Source organism: Dreissena polymorpha, chromosome 7 (genome assembly GCF_020536995.1).
Source record: "Dreissena polymorpha isolate Duluth1 chromosome 7, UMN_Dpol_1.0, whole genome shotgun sequence".
In the NCBI taxonomy this organism is placed as follows: Eukaryota; Metazoa; Mollusca; class Bivalvia; order Myida; family Dreissenidae; genus Dreissena; species Dreissena polymorpha.
In genome coordinates, this window is record NC_068361.1 from 109,319,819 (window position 1) to 109,334,805 (window position 14,987).

General features: G+C 35.8%; 1 protein-coding gene across 1 annotated transcript; it reads left to right on the forward strand.

Annotated features, from left to right (window-relative positions):
* Positions 1–444: 444 nt before the first annotated feature.
* Positions 445–13,968, forward strand: LOC127840026 (protein SCAI-like). Its single transcript, XM_052368414.1, has 7 exons — positions 445–463; positions 3,045–3,144; positions 4,565–4,646; positions 5,326–5,398; positions 6,553–6,726; positions 8,210–8,310; positions 8,733–13,968. Exons 1-7 carry the CDS (start codon positions 445–447, stop codon positions 8,889–8,891), a joined length of 708 nt encoding a protein of 235 aa, XP_052224374.1. The 3' UTR covers positions 8,892–13,968.
* The last annotated feature ends 1,019 nt before the right edge of the window (positions 13,969–14,987 follow it).

Sequence of the window (14,987 nt, forward strand, 5' to 3'; positions counted from 1 at the left end):
CCAATTAAACATGTGCAAAGCAGGTTATGGGATTTACCTGCATCAAACATTATTTGAATTTAACAATTCAACCAATGGACGAGGTGAATTTTACCGGTAGTGTAACAGAGAATAATGGGTTGGGGGTTTACCAATTGAACATGAGCAAAGCAGCTAATGTGATTTGCCTGCATCAGACACTGTTTAATTTAACATACAACAACAACCAATGGACGAGTGAATTTAAATGTTTTATTGTGTCATTCCCAGTCATGCAAAAAAGGTCTGTCCTGGGGACTCTGGATTGGTTTTCGTTGAGCATCATGTTTCATATATGGCTAAAGCAAAAACCTTGTTAACACCCTTGAAGACACATTTATTCTTCAATTTTCATGAAAAAGGTCAAAACATTTGTCCCAATGATATCTTCAACAAGTTCGAACATGGTTCTGTTGGTTGAAAACCATGGCCACCAAGGAGCATGGTAGTTTTCCTTTTATGGCTTTAGTAAAACCTTGTTAACAGAATTCCAATTGTTGCCCAAACATCATGAAATTTAGTCCGAAGATTTGTTCTAATAATCTCTTGGATGAGTTTGAAAATGGTCCCTTCTGTTAAAAAACATGGCTGCCAGCAGTTTTTTTTTTTGCCCGATTTTATAGCCAAAATTCGGCTATATTCCCAATCGCAAAAAGTCTACTTTTTATGCCCCCTTTTAAAAAAGAGGGGGTATATTGTTTGCACATGTTGGTCGGTTCGTTCCACCAGATGGTTTCCAGATGAAACTTCAAAGGTACATTGATCATGACTGGCAGATGACCCCTATTGATTTTCAGGTCACTTGGTGAAAAGGTCAAGGTCACATTGACTCGAAATAGGTAAAATGGTTTCTGGATGATAACTCAAGAATGCTTACGCCTAGGATCATGAAACTTCATAGGTACATTGATCATGACTGGCAAATGACCCCTATTGATTTTCAGGTCTCTAGGTCAAAGGTCAAAGTCACAGTGACAAAAAACATATTCACACAATGGCTGCCACTACAACTGACAGCCTATATGGGGGGAATGCATGTTTTACACAAACAGCCCTTGTTTCCCAAAATTTGCTAAAAAATTCCCAATTGGGAAAAAAAACCTAATGACATCGGCTGTTTGGATTATGAACACAGCGTAGTCCCAATCCAGTCTCATACAGTTTTTAGACTATACCGCGATTTTGATAACGTTGACATTATTCATGTGCCCGATATTCTCTGTGTTGTTCAGGCGCTTATTACAGTTGTGATGAAATTTAAGTGATTTGAGATTCTGCTGAATGAAAAACAAATATGTCACACAATCGAAATATTACTTGAAAAAGATTTCTTAGCAAAAATGTGCCAAACAAAAACTGTTGATTTCTTTTAAGCAAGCATCATTAAATAAAAAAACATTGTCAACAAGTACAAGTCCTCCCATTGAAACTCCTTCCATTGTCAATGATAGTGATTTAATAATAAGTGACTCTTTTGCATCGTCATTGTTGATTTCCGAAAGCAAAGTGCTGACTGATATTCAACATGTTGAAACTAGGGAAATAAGTTTGTTACTGAAGACTTTGTGTGAGTTTATTATGTAGAAAACTGTAGATCATGATGGTGTTTGTGGAGTTGTGTGATAAAAGGTGTTGAACTCTTTCATGTAGTTAAAAAAAAAAATCCAATTTATTTTCCCAATTTCTTGAAAATGCCGATAAAATTCCCAATTTCAAAGCCATGGGCTATCTTCCAGAAATGCTGAGAAAAACCCTGGCCAGGGGGTGAGCTGATTTTCCTTTTATTACTGTATTCAAACCATAATTTACACTCTAGAAGGCACAGTTTAAGTCAAATCTTCATGAAACTTGGTCCGAACATATGTTCTTATATATCTGGGCTGATTTCTAAAATTGTTCCAGTCGGGTTGAAAACCATGGCCACCTGGGGGAGGGCAGATTTCCGTTTATGGCTTTAGTAGAACCTTGATGACACTCTATAGAAGACACATTTATTGTCCAATATTATTAAAACTTGGTCAGAAGATAAATTTTAATCTATTGATAGCTTGGCTGAGTTCAAAATTGGTTATGGTTCGTCGAAAAACATGGACACCAGGGGACAGGAAATTTGTATGAACCCAAAGGAGGGCATATAGTGATCGCACTGTCCGTCCATCTGTCAGTCACACTTTGCATTTAGGTTTGGAAAAACGCTCATAACTTCTATGTCCCTTCAGATGTAACATTCATATTTAGTATGCATGTGTATATGGACAAGGCCTTTCCATACACACACAAATTTTGACCCCTTTGACCTTGATCTTGAACTTAGGGTCCATGTTAAGGTTTCGAAAAATGCATTTAGGTTTCGAAAAATGGTTATAACTTCTTTCAAATCGTTTATCTGTGGCATTATGTCATCCTATGGAGACAGCTCTTGTTCCTTATATGGCTAAAGGGAAACCTTGTCAACACTCTTGAAGTTCACGTTTTTAGTGCAATCTAAATGAAACTTAGTCAGAACACTTATTCTCATGATTTCTGGGTCGAGTTCCAAAATTCTTCTGGTTGGTTGAAAAACATGGCTGCGGGAAGTTTCCTTGTATGGATATATAGTGAAAACTTGTTGCACTATATTAGCAACTTTTATCGGCCAATCTTCATGAAACTTTGTCAGAACATAAGTCCTAACCAAATATCGGCTGAGATTGAAACTGTGTCATTTGAGCTCATAAATTAGGTAACTAAGTCAAATTAAAAGAACAACATATTTGTACTTTAGAAGTCACGTTTTTGGTCAAATCTTCATGAACATCTGTCATTTATTCTAATAATATCTCGGTCGAGTTCAAAAATAAAAATGGACGAAAAAATAATTATTTATGTATTTATATTTATATTTTCATTTATTATTTTTAACTCCACATTGTCAGAATAGTTTTAGTCCATAGGGTCTCAGATGAGTCCTCAGGGCCCATGGCCCTCTTGTTTCCGACATTTTTTCTGGCATTTTTTTAGGATCTGTAACATTCTGTGTATTTCAGCTGCATACGACCTCGGTGGGGTGGTGACAAACAGTCGCAAGGAGGGGGAGACCACCAACAACAAACCAAAGAGACCCGGTACCCTCAAGGAGATGCATTGGTAAGTGTTGGGTGGGGCTGGGCATGGCTCCCTATTAACTTATATGAGCCTAGCTCTAGGAAAACAGGGCTTAATGCACATATGTAAAGTGTTGTCCGAGATTAGCCTAGTTAAACACAAAATACCATAAAAGGGCAAGTGTCGTTCCTGATAAGCATGCACTGACAGACTTTATATATATATATGCAATAAGCCTTTTTTATTATCCCCATATATATATGGGGAGCATATAGTTGCCAGTTTGTCCTTCCGTACTTCCGTACTTCCTTCCGTCACATTTTTGTTACAGTTTCTCATAGCGCCTTCAATATTTTATTGATCCCTTACATATTTGGCATTTAGGTACCTTGCATGGACCTCCACCTTTTGATGAGGTTTGAGGTCACTGGGGTCAAGGCCACGAGCCTAATAATAGATTTTCTGTCACACTTTTGTTACAGTTTCTCATAGCGCCTTCAATATTTTACCGATCTCTTACATATTTGGCATGTAAGTACCTTGCATGGACCTCTACTTTTTGATAAAGTTTGAGGTCCATTGGGTCAAGGTCAACGAGGCTAATAATAGATTTTCTCAAGGTCACACTTTCTTTTCCACACAACCCATATATTGACAAAGCATCATTGGGAAGCATCCATCAGTTTTACTGATATCCTTGTTTTCCCAGAGCAAGGCTCAAAGTCCTGTTTGACAAGTGCCCTGTATTTATTTTCCAGATTTATTTGGACAATATGACTACAGTTAATGTTATGCCCTGAAGGTGGGTGGTGGTGGGGGAAAGATTAAGGTGGAAATAAAAAGGGTGCATAACCCGACCTCTAGTGAATTACTAGTCGGTTTCCTTTTCTTACCTCCTCTTGGAAGTTGAACAACGGGATGGTGAACAGTGGCACATTCTTACTTCCTACAGTAAAGTGGTACGCTGAAAATATAATTTTTTGACAAATTGTTGGGGAAATATCAGGGTGATGAACCTCATGGTTTCCCTTGCTGCCCCTCCGAGAAGTGTAATAGTGGGTTGTCAAAAACGTCACTGGTTGTAGTTGTTGAGTGATGGGCTGAGGCTGATATAAGGCAAGATTTGGGGTAAAGAATCTGTGTGTCAAACCTGGCCTCTGAAGAGTTCCCATTTCTTCACCTCTGGAATGTGGAGAAGTGGATTTTTGAACATCTGCTTTCTGGGGCTTATGTTCTCACAGATAACTTATTGTTTCAGCTTGTCCTTTGCTTTTTTTGCTGCTATTTGATAGGTTTTAATTAAGAGCAAATTATAGCCAAAAAGAATTTACATTAGCCAAATTGGTCATTTGTTGCCATTTGCTAATTTGGCAAATTGTGGAGTAAGCCCTAAACAATCATTGATACACATGCCTCCCTGCCTGTTTTATCATTGATACAGATGCCTACCTGCCTGTTTCAGCCTCCATCCGGGTGACCTCTATCCCTACACCAGGAAACCTCTCTTCCTCATTGTGGACAGTGACAACAGCTCAGCCTTCCAGGTAGAGAACAATATTATATTATATGAGCCGCATTCTGGGAAAACTGGGCTTAATGCATGTGCGAAAAGTGTTGTCCTAGATAAGCCTTCGTAGTCCGCACAGGCTAATCAGGGAGGACACTTTTTGATTTTCTCTTCTTAAGGAATATCCAGTTAAGGCAGAAAGTGTCATCCCTGATAAGCCTATGGAGTCTGCACAGGTTTATCTGTGATGACACTTTATGCACATGCATTAATCACTGTATTTCATGAGCATGTTTTATTTATATTGTATTGTACACATTCCTGTGGTTCTGCTTATAAAAATTTGTTCATGCCCCCAACATTTGCACTGGTAAATTTTTAATTTGACTTGCTCATTTTCTTGGTTTTGTGTAGGGGTGTCTGGTTACATTTCCTTGAACTCAAGCAATATATAAGAATTTGGTTTGTACGGTGATACAGCTTATTTATTTAAATTCCTATTAGCTACTTGAGATTGATAGAAGCTGATGTAAATGGTGTAAAAATGACATTGAAAGTAAGCGCTCATTTCTACTGTTTCACTGTTGCAGTGTTTTGGTGACTCGTAAATCAATGCATTAAATGATAATTATCATTAACACTGACAGAATTACAATGTTCAAAATAAAGTAATGATTTCATTTAATGAAATATCAATAATTACTCTATTATTTCAGAACTTCCCGAACCTTTTTGGTCAGCCTGTGGTGTGCCTGCTATCACCTGAACAGGTCCCCACCACCATGCAAGGTAGTGTGTAGCCTTAGACATGCCCTTATATTAAACCTTCTCCCCACAACCATGCAAGGTAGTATGTAGCCTTAGACATGCCCTTCCAGTAAACCCCTTCTCCACCACCATGCAAGGTAGTATGAAGCCTCAGACTTGCCCTTCCATTAAACCCCCTTTCTACCACCATGCAAGGTAGTATGTGGCCTTAGACATTCCCTTCCATTTAACCCCCTTTCCACCACCATGCAAGATAGTGTGTAGCCTTATACATGCCCTTCCATTAAACCCCCTTTCAAGCACCATGCAAGGTAATTTGTAGCCTCAGACATGCCCTTCCATTAAAACCCCTTTCCACCACCATGCAAGGTAATGTATAGCCTTAGCCCTAGCGTTACATAAATCCTTTACATGTACCACTCAGATGTGCATTTTGACGTGTTTTTAGTCTCTTAAAAATCACATCAAATTTCAGACACTTACTAGGTTGAATTTTAAAAGGCTTCAATTCCAACCCTAATGTACTGATGAGAATTAACCAGGGAAAAACCTGAACAGAATGCAAGTAACTTGCAGCCTGTTCTGGTTGTATGCTGGTTGCATGTAGCCATTTAAAGTGTTGAGGAGGAAGGGTGAAAGCCCCTGTCCTCCTGAAATGTTTCACAGCATGTTAAAATGGAAAATGGCATTTATTTCACTTAAAGCAGACTGGTTAGTCAGAAATACTTGAATTATTTTATGTTCCAAAACACTTGCAGGGAATGTTATATCTATTGAAATAAAACACTTGCTACAAACACAGTGTACTTACTCAATTTAATCTAGAGGCGTCAGAAGCTGTTGCATGTATGGAAACGACACTATTTATAATTATCAAATCATGGTTTTTTGCCGGGCAATATTGTCTTATACTAAATTTGTAAGCCAACATGTACATCAGTACAAGAATGTGTTTCAGACACGAGTCCAAAGTGTAAAATTGGTATGAAAATGTTTGTCAAACATGTGTTCAAAGGGTAAACTCAGTATGAAAATGTGTTTAAAACATGCGTCAAAAGGGTAACATTGATACAAAAATGTGTTTCAGACATTTGTCAAAAGGGAACAAATTGATACAAAAATGTGTTTCAGACATTTGTCAAAAGGGAAAAAATTGATACAAAAATGTGTTTCAGACATGCGTCAAAAGGGTAACCTGTTCACGCTGTTCCTCCACTGCCCCTTGATGGCATTCTGTCATGTATGTAACATCATTGATATCCCCATCACGCTGTGGGACAAGTGTCAGAGTCAAGTGGACAAGTTCATGGCAGAGGCCAGCAAGCTGTTTGTCAGGTCTAGATCTATAGGTAGGCGGTTAGATCCAGACCCTTTTTTCGTACAATATTGTGGGTATTTGAAATTAAAAATAGGTATGAGTTGTTGAAATGAATTTGGTAAAAACTTTGAATTGCAAAATGCAGATGTTAATGTTTATATTCATGGATTATTTTATATAGTACTTTTTTGTTCTTCATACACATTAGAATTAAGTCTTTCTTTTGAGGTATTTTAATGATCTTGAATATGGTTTAATTATGGAGTGTCAAAGATGTGATGGATATGTCATCTGTCTTGCTAGAGGGATTTCCTGGGTTTAATTTCCACATTGGGTTCTCCATTATCAGTATTTGATTACACTCTTCAACTGTTTTTGCAATCCCACATAGTAGGAGGTATTTATTATTGATCTTGTCCGTCTATCTGTATGTCCGTCCGTCCGTATGTCCCCAAGCTTCTGTTTTGAACTCCTCTTTAACTACTGGACAGACCTTACTCAAACTATCACAGTTGAATCACCTCCCTGTGTATATGATGTATATGATGGCAAAGATTGGACTTTGGACTGCTCCCAGATTTTTGCTGAATTATGGCCCTTTGTTTTTTTTTTCCATTGTAGAATTAGTAGTATATTTGTTTTTGTCCAAACATGTGTGATGGCTTTGTGACACATTTCTTGCTTTCTTTGCTGGGCTTGGCTTTGGTTTAGACTTAATGTTTGAATATTAAGTAACATAGCTCAAATACTTTGGAACCAATATTATTTGTAAAGCCCCTTAACCACACACAAATCCAGGAAATTTCATGTGAATTAAATTGAATGAATCTACACTACATAAATAATATTAATTCAAGAATTGAGACACGCTCTGGGAAAATAAGGCTCAACGCATGTGCATAAAGTGTCATCCTATATTAGCCTGTGAAGTCTTCACAGACTATTCCGCGACAACACTTTCCACTTGTATATTTTTTTATGCCCCCGGTAGGGTGGCATATAGCAGTAAGTGTGTATGTCAGTCTGTCCGTCCATCCGAAAAAAAAACTTTAACGTTGGCCATAACATTTGCATTATTGAAGATAGAAACTTGATATTTGGCATGCATGTGTATCTCATGAAGCTGCACATTTTGAGTGGTGGAAGTTCAAGGTCAAGGTCATCCTTCAAGGTCAAAGGTCAAGAAAAAAATAAAATTCAAAACAGCGTTCTCATGAAGCTGCATATTTTGAGTGGTGGAAGTTCAAGGTCAAGGTCATCCTTCAAGGTCAAAGGTAACAAAAAATAAAAAATTTCTAAGCGGCACAATAGGGGGCATTGTGTTTCTGACGAACACATCTCTTGTTTTGTTTAAAGGAAGTCTATTCTTATAGAGATGCTCCCAGTTCAGGGGGAAAGTGTCGTCCCTATTTGCCTGTGCAGATTGCAAAGGCTAATGTTAGACAACTCTAGCCACATGCATTAAGTCCCATTTTCTCTGAGCAAGGCTGAATTGCCCATGTATCTGATTACAGACCATGCCTATATGCAGCTTATCGGGGACGACTTTCTTCGTCTGCTCATGCTCAGATTTGTCTTCTGCTACATTGTCCTCATTCTGCACAGAGGCTTCAAGGTCAGTAGAAAACTTTGTAGCGTGCCAACTTTGTCGTCATGTCTGTTTAGTGAAATTTGAGATATTATAGTTCATTGTTGGTTTAATCTGTCAATTTTTTGGTGGGGAAATGCTTTGATTTTTTTTTCAAAATGTGTCTATAATATATTCAGTTATTATTCAACATAATTTTCTAGCAGGCTGTTCTGGTTTTATGCTGTTTGCACATAGCCATTTTCACTTTGCTTTAAAGTGGGAAAGGGTAAATAATAAATAAGTCAATTAACAACTCTTTTTTGTTCAGTGTGGTAATTTGAAAAATCAAACCAACACCCAGATGGTTTAATAACAAAGCATTCCTAATCAAACTAGTTGATCATTGACTGATAAACAACAATAAACAGATCATTATTTCTTACATTAACCAAATTTTAATGTTTTAGGGTCCTAGCTTCTATCCGATGTCACACCCCACTCTCCCAACCGAAGAAATCCTTGAGCACGCGACCTTGTGTAAAATTGTGCTCGATCTATCGGTGGTTCTTGACTGTCGACCTCTGTTTGCTGAACCTGGTGATGCTGACATGAGCGTCATGACGTGAACAGAATAGGAATCTCGTGGAAACGTTGTTTCTATCACGAAGTAGTTGAACCTCGCTCTGTGAAAGGGGTTTAATGCATGTGCGTAAAGTGTCGTTCCAGAATAGCGTGCAGTCAGCTCAGAAAAATCAGGGACGACTTTTTCTGCTTTTATTGTATTGTTTTGTTCGAAGGAAGACTCTTCTTGACAAAAATCCAGTGAAGGCAGAAAGTGTCATCCCTGATTAGCCTATGCGGATTGCACAGGCTAATATGGGATGACATTGTATGCACATTCATTAAAAAACGTTTTCACAGAGCATGGCTCAGGTAAATAATTTTATAAGAAACTTTTTATTTATTTTTTAGTTGATTGAAAAAATTGTTTTACCTTTATATGTTTAGTTTTTGGACATTATGTTTAAGAACGTTTAAAAAGTATTAAATTGCAGTGTGTAACTATTACTGAATGGTGAGTTGTTATGGTTTATGATGCAGTATTTGTAATTTGACAATGTGACCATATGTGCCCATAAGAATAGTATGGGGTGAACTGGTAGTAAATATGGAGTATGGAGAGAACAGAACAAAATTGTGGTGTGGTTATATGCTGAATTCATTTTTACTTCTAGTCAATAAATTAATTATACGAAGAGATTTTACAACCATGTGTACATGCAAATTGATTGAGCTGGAGTAAAAACTAGTGAATGGATTTATTTATACAGATAGCATTTACGTACTTATTGACTTGCTGTGCGCTTTGATTAAGAATTTATGTAATATAACAGGGATATTACAGGTATAAGTGTATGTGGACATTATAATTGTTGATACGGACCAAACATCATTGTATCATCATGTTTACTGTACATTGTTAAATTAGTTTTATCATCCATCATCTGGTCTTTGGAGAAAAAAGCCCTTGAAGAATTTGTATTGGTTTTATTCATTAAACAGCCTCACAGCTTGATATGGTCCTTAATCAATTGTGTATACTCATAAATGTATGATACTCTATGTTTCCATTTGCACAATGTTATATATATATATGCTGCATCATGCGAAAATGGGTCTTATGCCATGTGCGACTTGTCTCCAGACCAGCCTGCACAATCCTGCATTCTGGTCAGGAGCTCTGCTGTACATAAAGTCAAGCAAGGTTTCATGGTCCCATTAACAGACAGGGTAACCCCTTGCCAGACTATGCAAATGCCCAGCCTGGTCTGGAGCAATTCTGGCCGCATATGGCATAAGACCCATTATCGAATGACACAGCTCATGTGTAGTAGATATATTTATTACAGACACCGATAATACTGGTAATGCTAGGCACCTGAATGATAGTGATTTATGCTATGAAAGCCTGTTTGTGCATCATGTATAGAGTTAAAATCAAATACTGTCTTTCAGTGTCATAGTTCATGTATATTGTATATATGCATGTGTGTGCCCATTTACCTTTATATTCATAAACACAGCTTTTCCAACAAACATGTTTTTTTTAATCTGCTTTTTTTCTGCCACCTTATATCAAAGCCCTTATATAACACACCCTTATTGCCAATTTACCACAATTGTTTATAAGTATAGTTGCAGCTTTTTTTTAACATAATCATGTTTAATAATTTTGTCATATGTGATTGTTTTTTCTTTGCAAGCATATGTTAAGTGCCATTTTCTGTAAAATACTGTTTTGTTCTGGAAATAGTGTTGCACTCTGGAAAGGCAATGATGTGTAAGTTGCGTGAAATCCACTATCACACTGTAGCTATTATTCGTTCATACAATTTATTTCCCATGACCAATTTCTCTTCCAACCTTATTGCAAGATATTGTTAAAACACCACCCTACTTATAGATTTTCCACAGTTATTTTATGTATAATCTCAGAACATTTTAAGCATACCAAAATATACGTTCAGTGTTTTGATATGTTGAGCTTTTGATCTGTTTTATCTTTACAAGTATTTTTTTCTGTACATTAGTTCCATGGTATACTGAATCATGATTTTGTAATAGATGTTTTGGGTTCTAAAAAATTATTTGTTATTCCATATTTATTTGGAACTATATCAAACGCATTCCGTTTTTACCATAGTGATCGTTTTAATATCATTCCAATCATATTTAAAGAATTGTGATTTATAATTGATCACTTATTTACTTCAGACTATTCCATATGTGGCAGACCAAATAACTTTCAAACTGTACACATACATTAAATTCCAGTATTTTGTTGTTTATTTTTGTTTGTTTTGTGCCACGTTAGTCTGTATTTTTGGCTAATATAACATAAATTTTTCAGTTTATTTGTTCCAGTTTTAATCCAAATTTCATGATAATTTGTTTGGAAAAAAAATTGATGGAGTAAATGAATTCTTTTTTGAAAAGAACAATAAAATAAAGAACATGAAAATAAATGTTGACACTTTGTTTAATTCTCAAAATAATGGGGTAATCACAAAACAACTTGTATTTATCTCAATGAAGTGTTACGAAACATCTTGTATTTATATCAATGAAGTGTTACAAAACAACTTGTATTTATCTCAATGAAGTGTTACAAAACATCTCGTATTTATCTCAATGAAGTGTTACAAAACAACTTGTATTTATCTCAATGAAGTGTTACAAAACATCTTGTATTTATCTCATTGAAGTGTTACAAAACAACTTGTATTTATCTCAATGAAGTGTTACAAAACATCTTGTAATATCTCAATGAATTGCTTTACACTAATTCTTGATGTGCTATAATATTGTGTTCATGTTTTGTTGTTAGGTTTTGTTGTTCTCATTATGGGGCAAACACACGAAACCATTATAAATTATTCCATGTGTTTTGCGATTTGTTTCTTGTGGATTTTTTTTTACATTTTGAACACATTCCTGTTTTTTGCGTTCAATCATATGGAAAATATCAGAAAGAACATGTGGAAGTACTGTTCAGAGATTTTAATTGATCATTGTTATCTAGTGTCATACAAGACAATGAAATATTTCGCTACAGTGAAATAGAAAGGTATTGTTTAGCCTTCATGTGGGAATAAGTTTAATGTTTATGTTATGTTCTTGTCTGATTTATTTATGTAATTATCTTGCCATAGCAACTGTGTTTTTAATTTGTTATTATTTTACAAGATTCTGAGGTTTTGTGGAGCATTATGACATGTGCCATGAGTCAATTAAATGCTTTTGTTGAAAAAATATATGATCAGATATTATATACACTATATTGGTAGCTTAGCGGATTAAAATTTACATTGAAATGCGTGGTTTAGATACTAAGCAAGTGGGCATCAAATAAAAGTTGTGCATTTATTTGTTACTTTTTTGGTCAGTTTTCATATTTACCTTTCAAACTATTGCTCTTTCAAATAATAATTGTAGAAATATTTTACTTGCATTCTGTGAAAACTTGCCTTTATGCATGTGCGTAGTGTCGTCCCAGATTAGCCTGTGCAGTTCATACAGGCTAATTAGGGATGAACATTTTTGCTCTTAAATCAATTTTTGTTTAGCAGAGACTTGCTTCAAACAAAAAATTACACAAAAACCTAAAGTGTTGCCCTGATTAGCCTGTGTGGACTGCACATGGTAATCTGGTATGACTTTACGCTCATGCATTAAGCCCAGTTTTGCCAGAGCACTGCCTATAAAGTTGACTAAGCTAGTAAGTAGAAGTGTTGTTCCCACAACAAAGTTTACACTAATGTACAAATACATGTGTGCATTAAGTTCATTCAAGAATATGTACCTACAGTGTACATGTTAATCAAACCTTTGTTTTATCTAAATTAGTATTTGAAATAAGTGTTTCGAATAAATTTCAGTTTGAAAAAGTGAGTGTTGTAGTTATGGCATTATTTTGTTTCATTTATTTTCTGTGATATTATTGTCTGTGTTATATTTATTTACCTTTTTTGTATTTTCCCCTTTGTTACAGAAGGCTTATCAGTGTAGATAATTTTGAGGTTTTCAAGTTGTCCTATTTATAGAAGTAAAATCAGATCTTGCTAGCAGTGATACAAGACACATATGTTGTTTGCATTTGCCTTTTTCTGTTTAATAATAAAATGGTAGCTGAATTGTCATGTATAAAAATCCATTTTTTTTATTGTCAGAAAACATTTGTCTCAATTTATGAGCAGTTTTAATCAAACTCATATTTGCTTAAAATTAATATAATTTTTCTTCTCATTAACTTCGAGGCAAAATTCCATAAACCAATTTCTTGATTTATTATGCCCCCTTGAAGAAGAGGGGGTATATTGTTTTGCACATGTCGGTGGGTCGGTCCGTCCACCAGATGGTTTCCGGATGATAGCTCAAGAACACTTGGGCCTAAAATCGTGAAACTTCATAGGTATATTGATCATGACTGGCAGATGACCTCTATTGATTTTTAGGTCACTAGGTCAAAGGTCAAGGTCACAGTGACTCGAAATAGTAAAATGGTTTCCCGATGATAACTCAAGAATGCTTTGGCCTTGGATCATGAAACTTCATAGGTACATTGATCATGACTGGTAGATGACCCCTATTGATTTTCAGGTCACTAGGTCAAAGGTCAAGGTCACAGTGACTCGAAATAGTAAAATGGTTTCCGGATGATAACTCAAGAATGCTTACGCCTAGGATCATGAAACTTCATAGGTACATTGATCATGACTGGTAGATGACCCCTATTACTTTTCAGGTCACTAGGTCAAAGGTCAAGGTCACAGTGACTCAAAACAGTAAAATGGTTTCCTGATGATAACTCAAGAATAATTAGGCCTATGATCATGAAACTTAATAGGTACATTGATCATGACTGGCAGATGACCCCTATCGATTTTTAGGTCAAAGGTCAAGGTCACAGTTACAAAAAACGTATTCACACAATGGCTCCCACTACAACTGACAGCCCATATGGGGGGCATGCATGTTTTACAAACAGCCCTTGTTAATTTGAAATCAATTGTTTTGAATCTAGCATAATTACCAATAACAAACATTTTATATTTGTTTATCTTCACCATGTAACTCAGTATTGTATCTCTTCAGTTTGAAGTGTTTTTACCATTTACTTGAATAATAAACACTTTGTAATTAGCTGTGTGTTTGTTATAATGTAATTGTTTTATGCCCCGGGTTGAATGATCAAGGGTATATTGCTTTCGGCCTGTCTGTCTGTCATTGAATGTGTCTGTCATTCTGTCCCAAAAACTTTAACCTTGGTCATAATTTTTGCAATATTGAAGATAGTAACTTGATATTTGGCATGCATGTGTATCTCATGGGGCTGCACATTTTGAGTGGTGAAAGGTCAAGGTCATCCTTCAAGATCAAATATATGGCTTCAAAGCGGTGCAGTGTTTCTGACAAACACATCTCTTGTTTAAGTGATGTCACTCTTCGTGGTACGCAGGCTTCCTACTGGTCCCTACTTTCCCCTCCTTTTTTTTCTTAACCCTACTTTTTTCAAAAATAGCCCTATTATCCCTACTTTTTCATTTTGCAAGTAAAATAAATAAAATGTAAAATGAAGGCTTCCATGATTCTTCTTTAGATATTTTCAGAATTTCCATCCATTATGAATCTTTTGTAACGAGTACAGTTCAGATGTATTTGGAATCTTTGTGACATAGCCAAATTGTGGGGGCATCTGTGTCCTATGGACACACATCTACTTTAAAATTAATAAATTGATTAGAATTTGATTAACACCGTGGCTTTCGCAGTTTGATATAAGACACTGCATTGACCAACTGCTTTGACCAGCCTTGATTTGCTTTGTGTCAATACTATGTTGCAGCAGTGACATACTAACAACATAGATCCATACAATGTCCATTTTAATACTATAACTAGTCAGTTTCACTAACATGAAAAATTACTCGTAACCACTCTTAATCATTTAATTTGTATATGCATTTGCGTTAAATGGTGGACAATTGTGTTTACTAAATTCTTTAACACATTCATTGTCAATATTGGCTGTATTTTGGTTTTGAAAAAAGAAATCGTAATAATACTGGATTATTGGGTAATGAATAGAATTGGAACATGCAAAGATCTATCAATATAATATGTTTTTACATTGTACAGTATACTAAAAATGTGAAAATCTT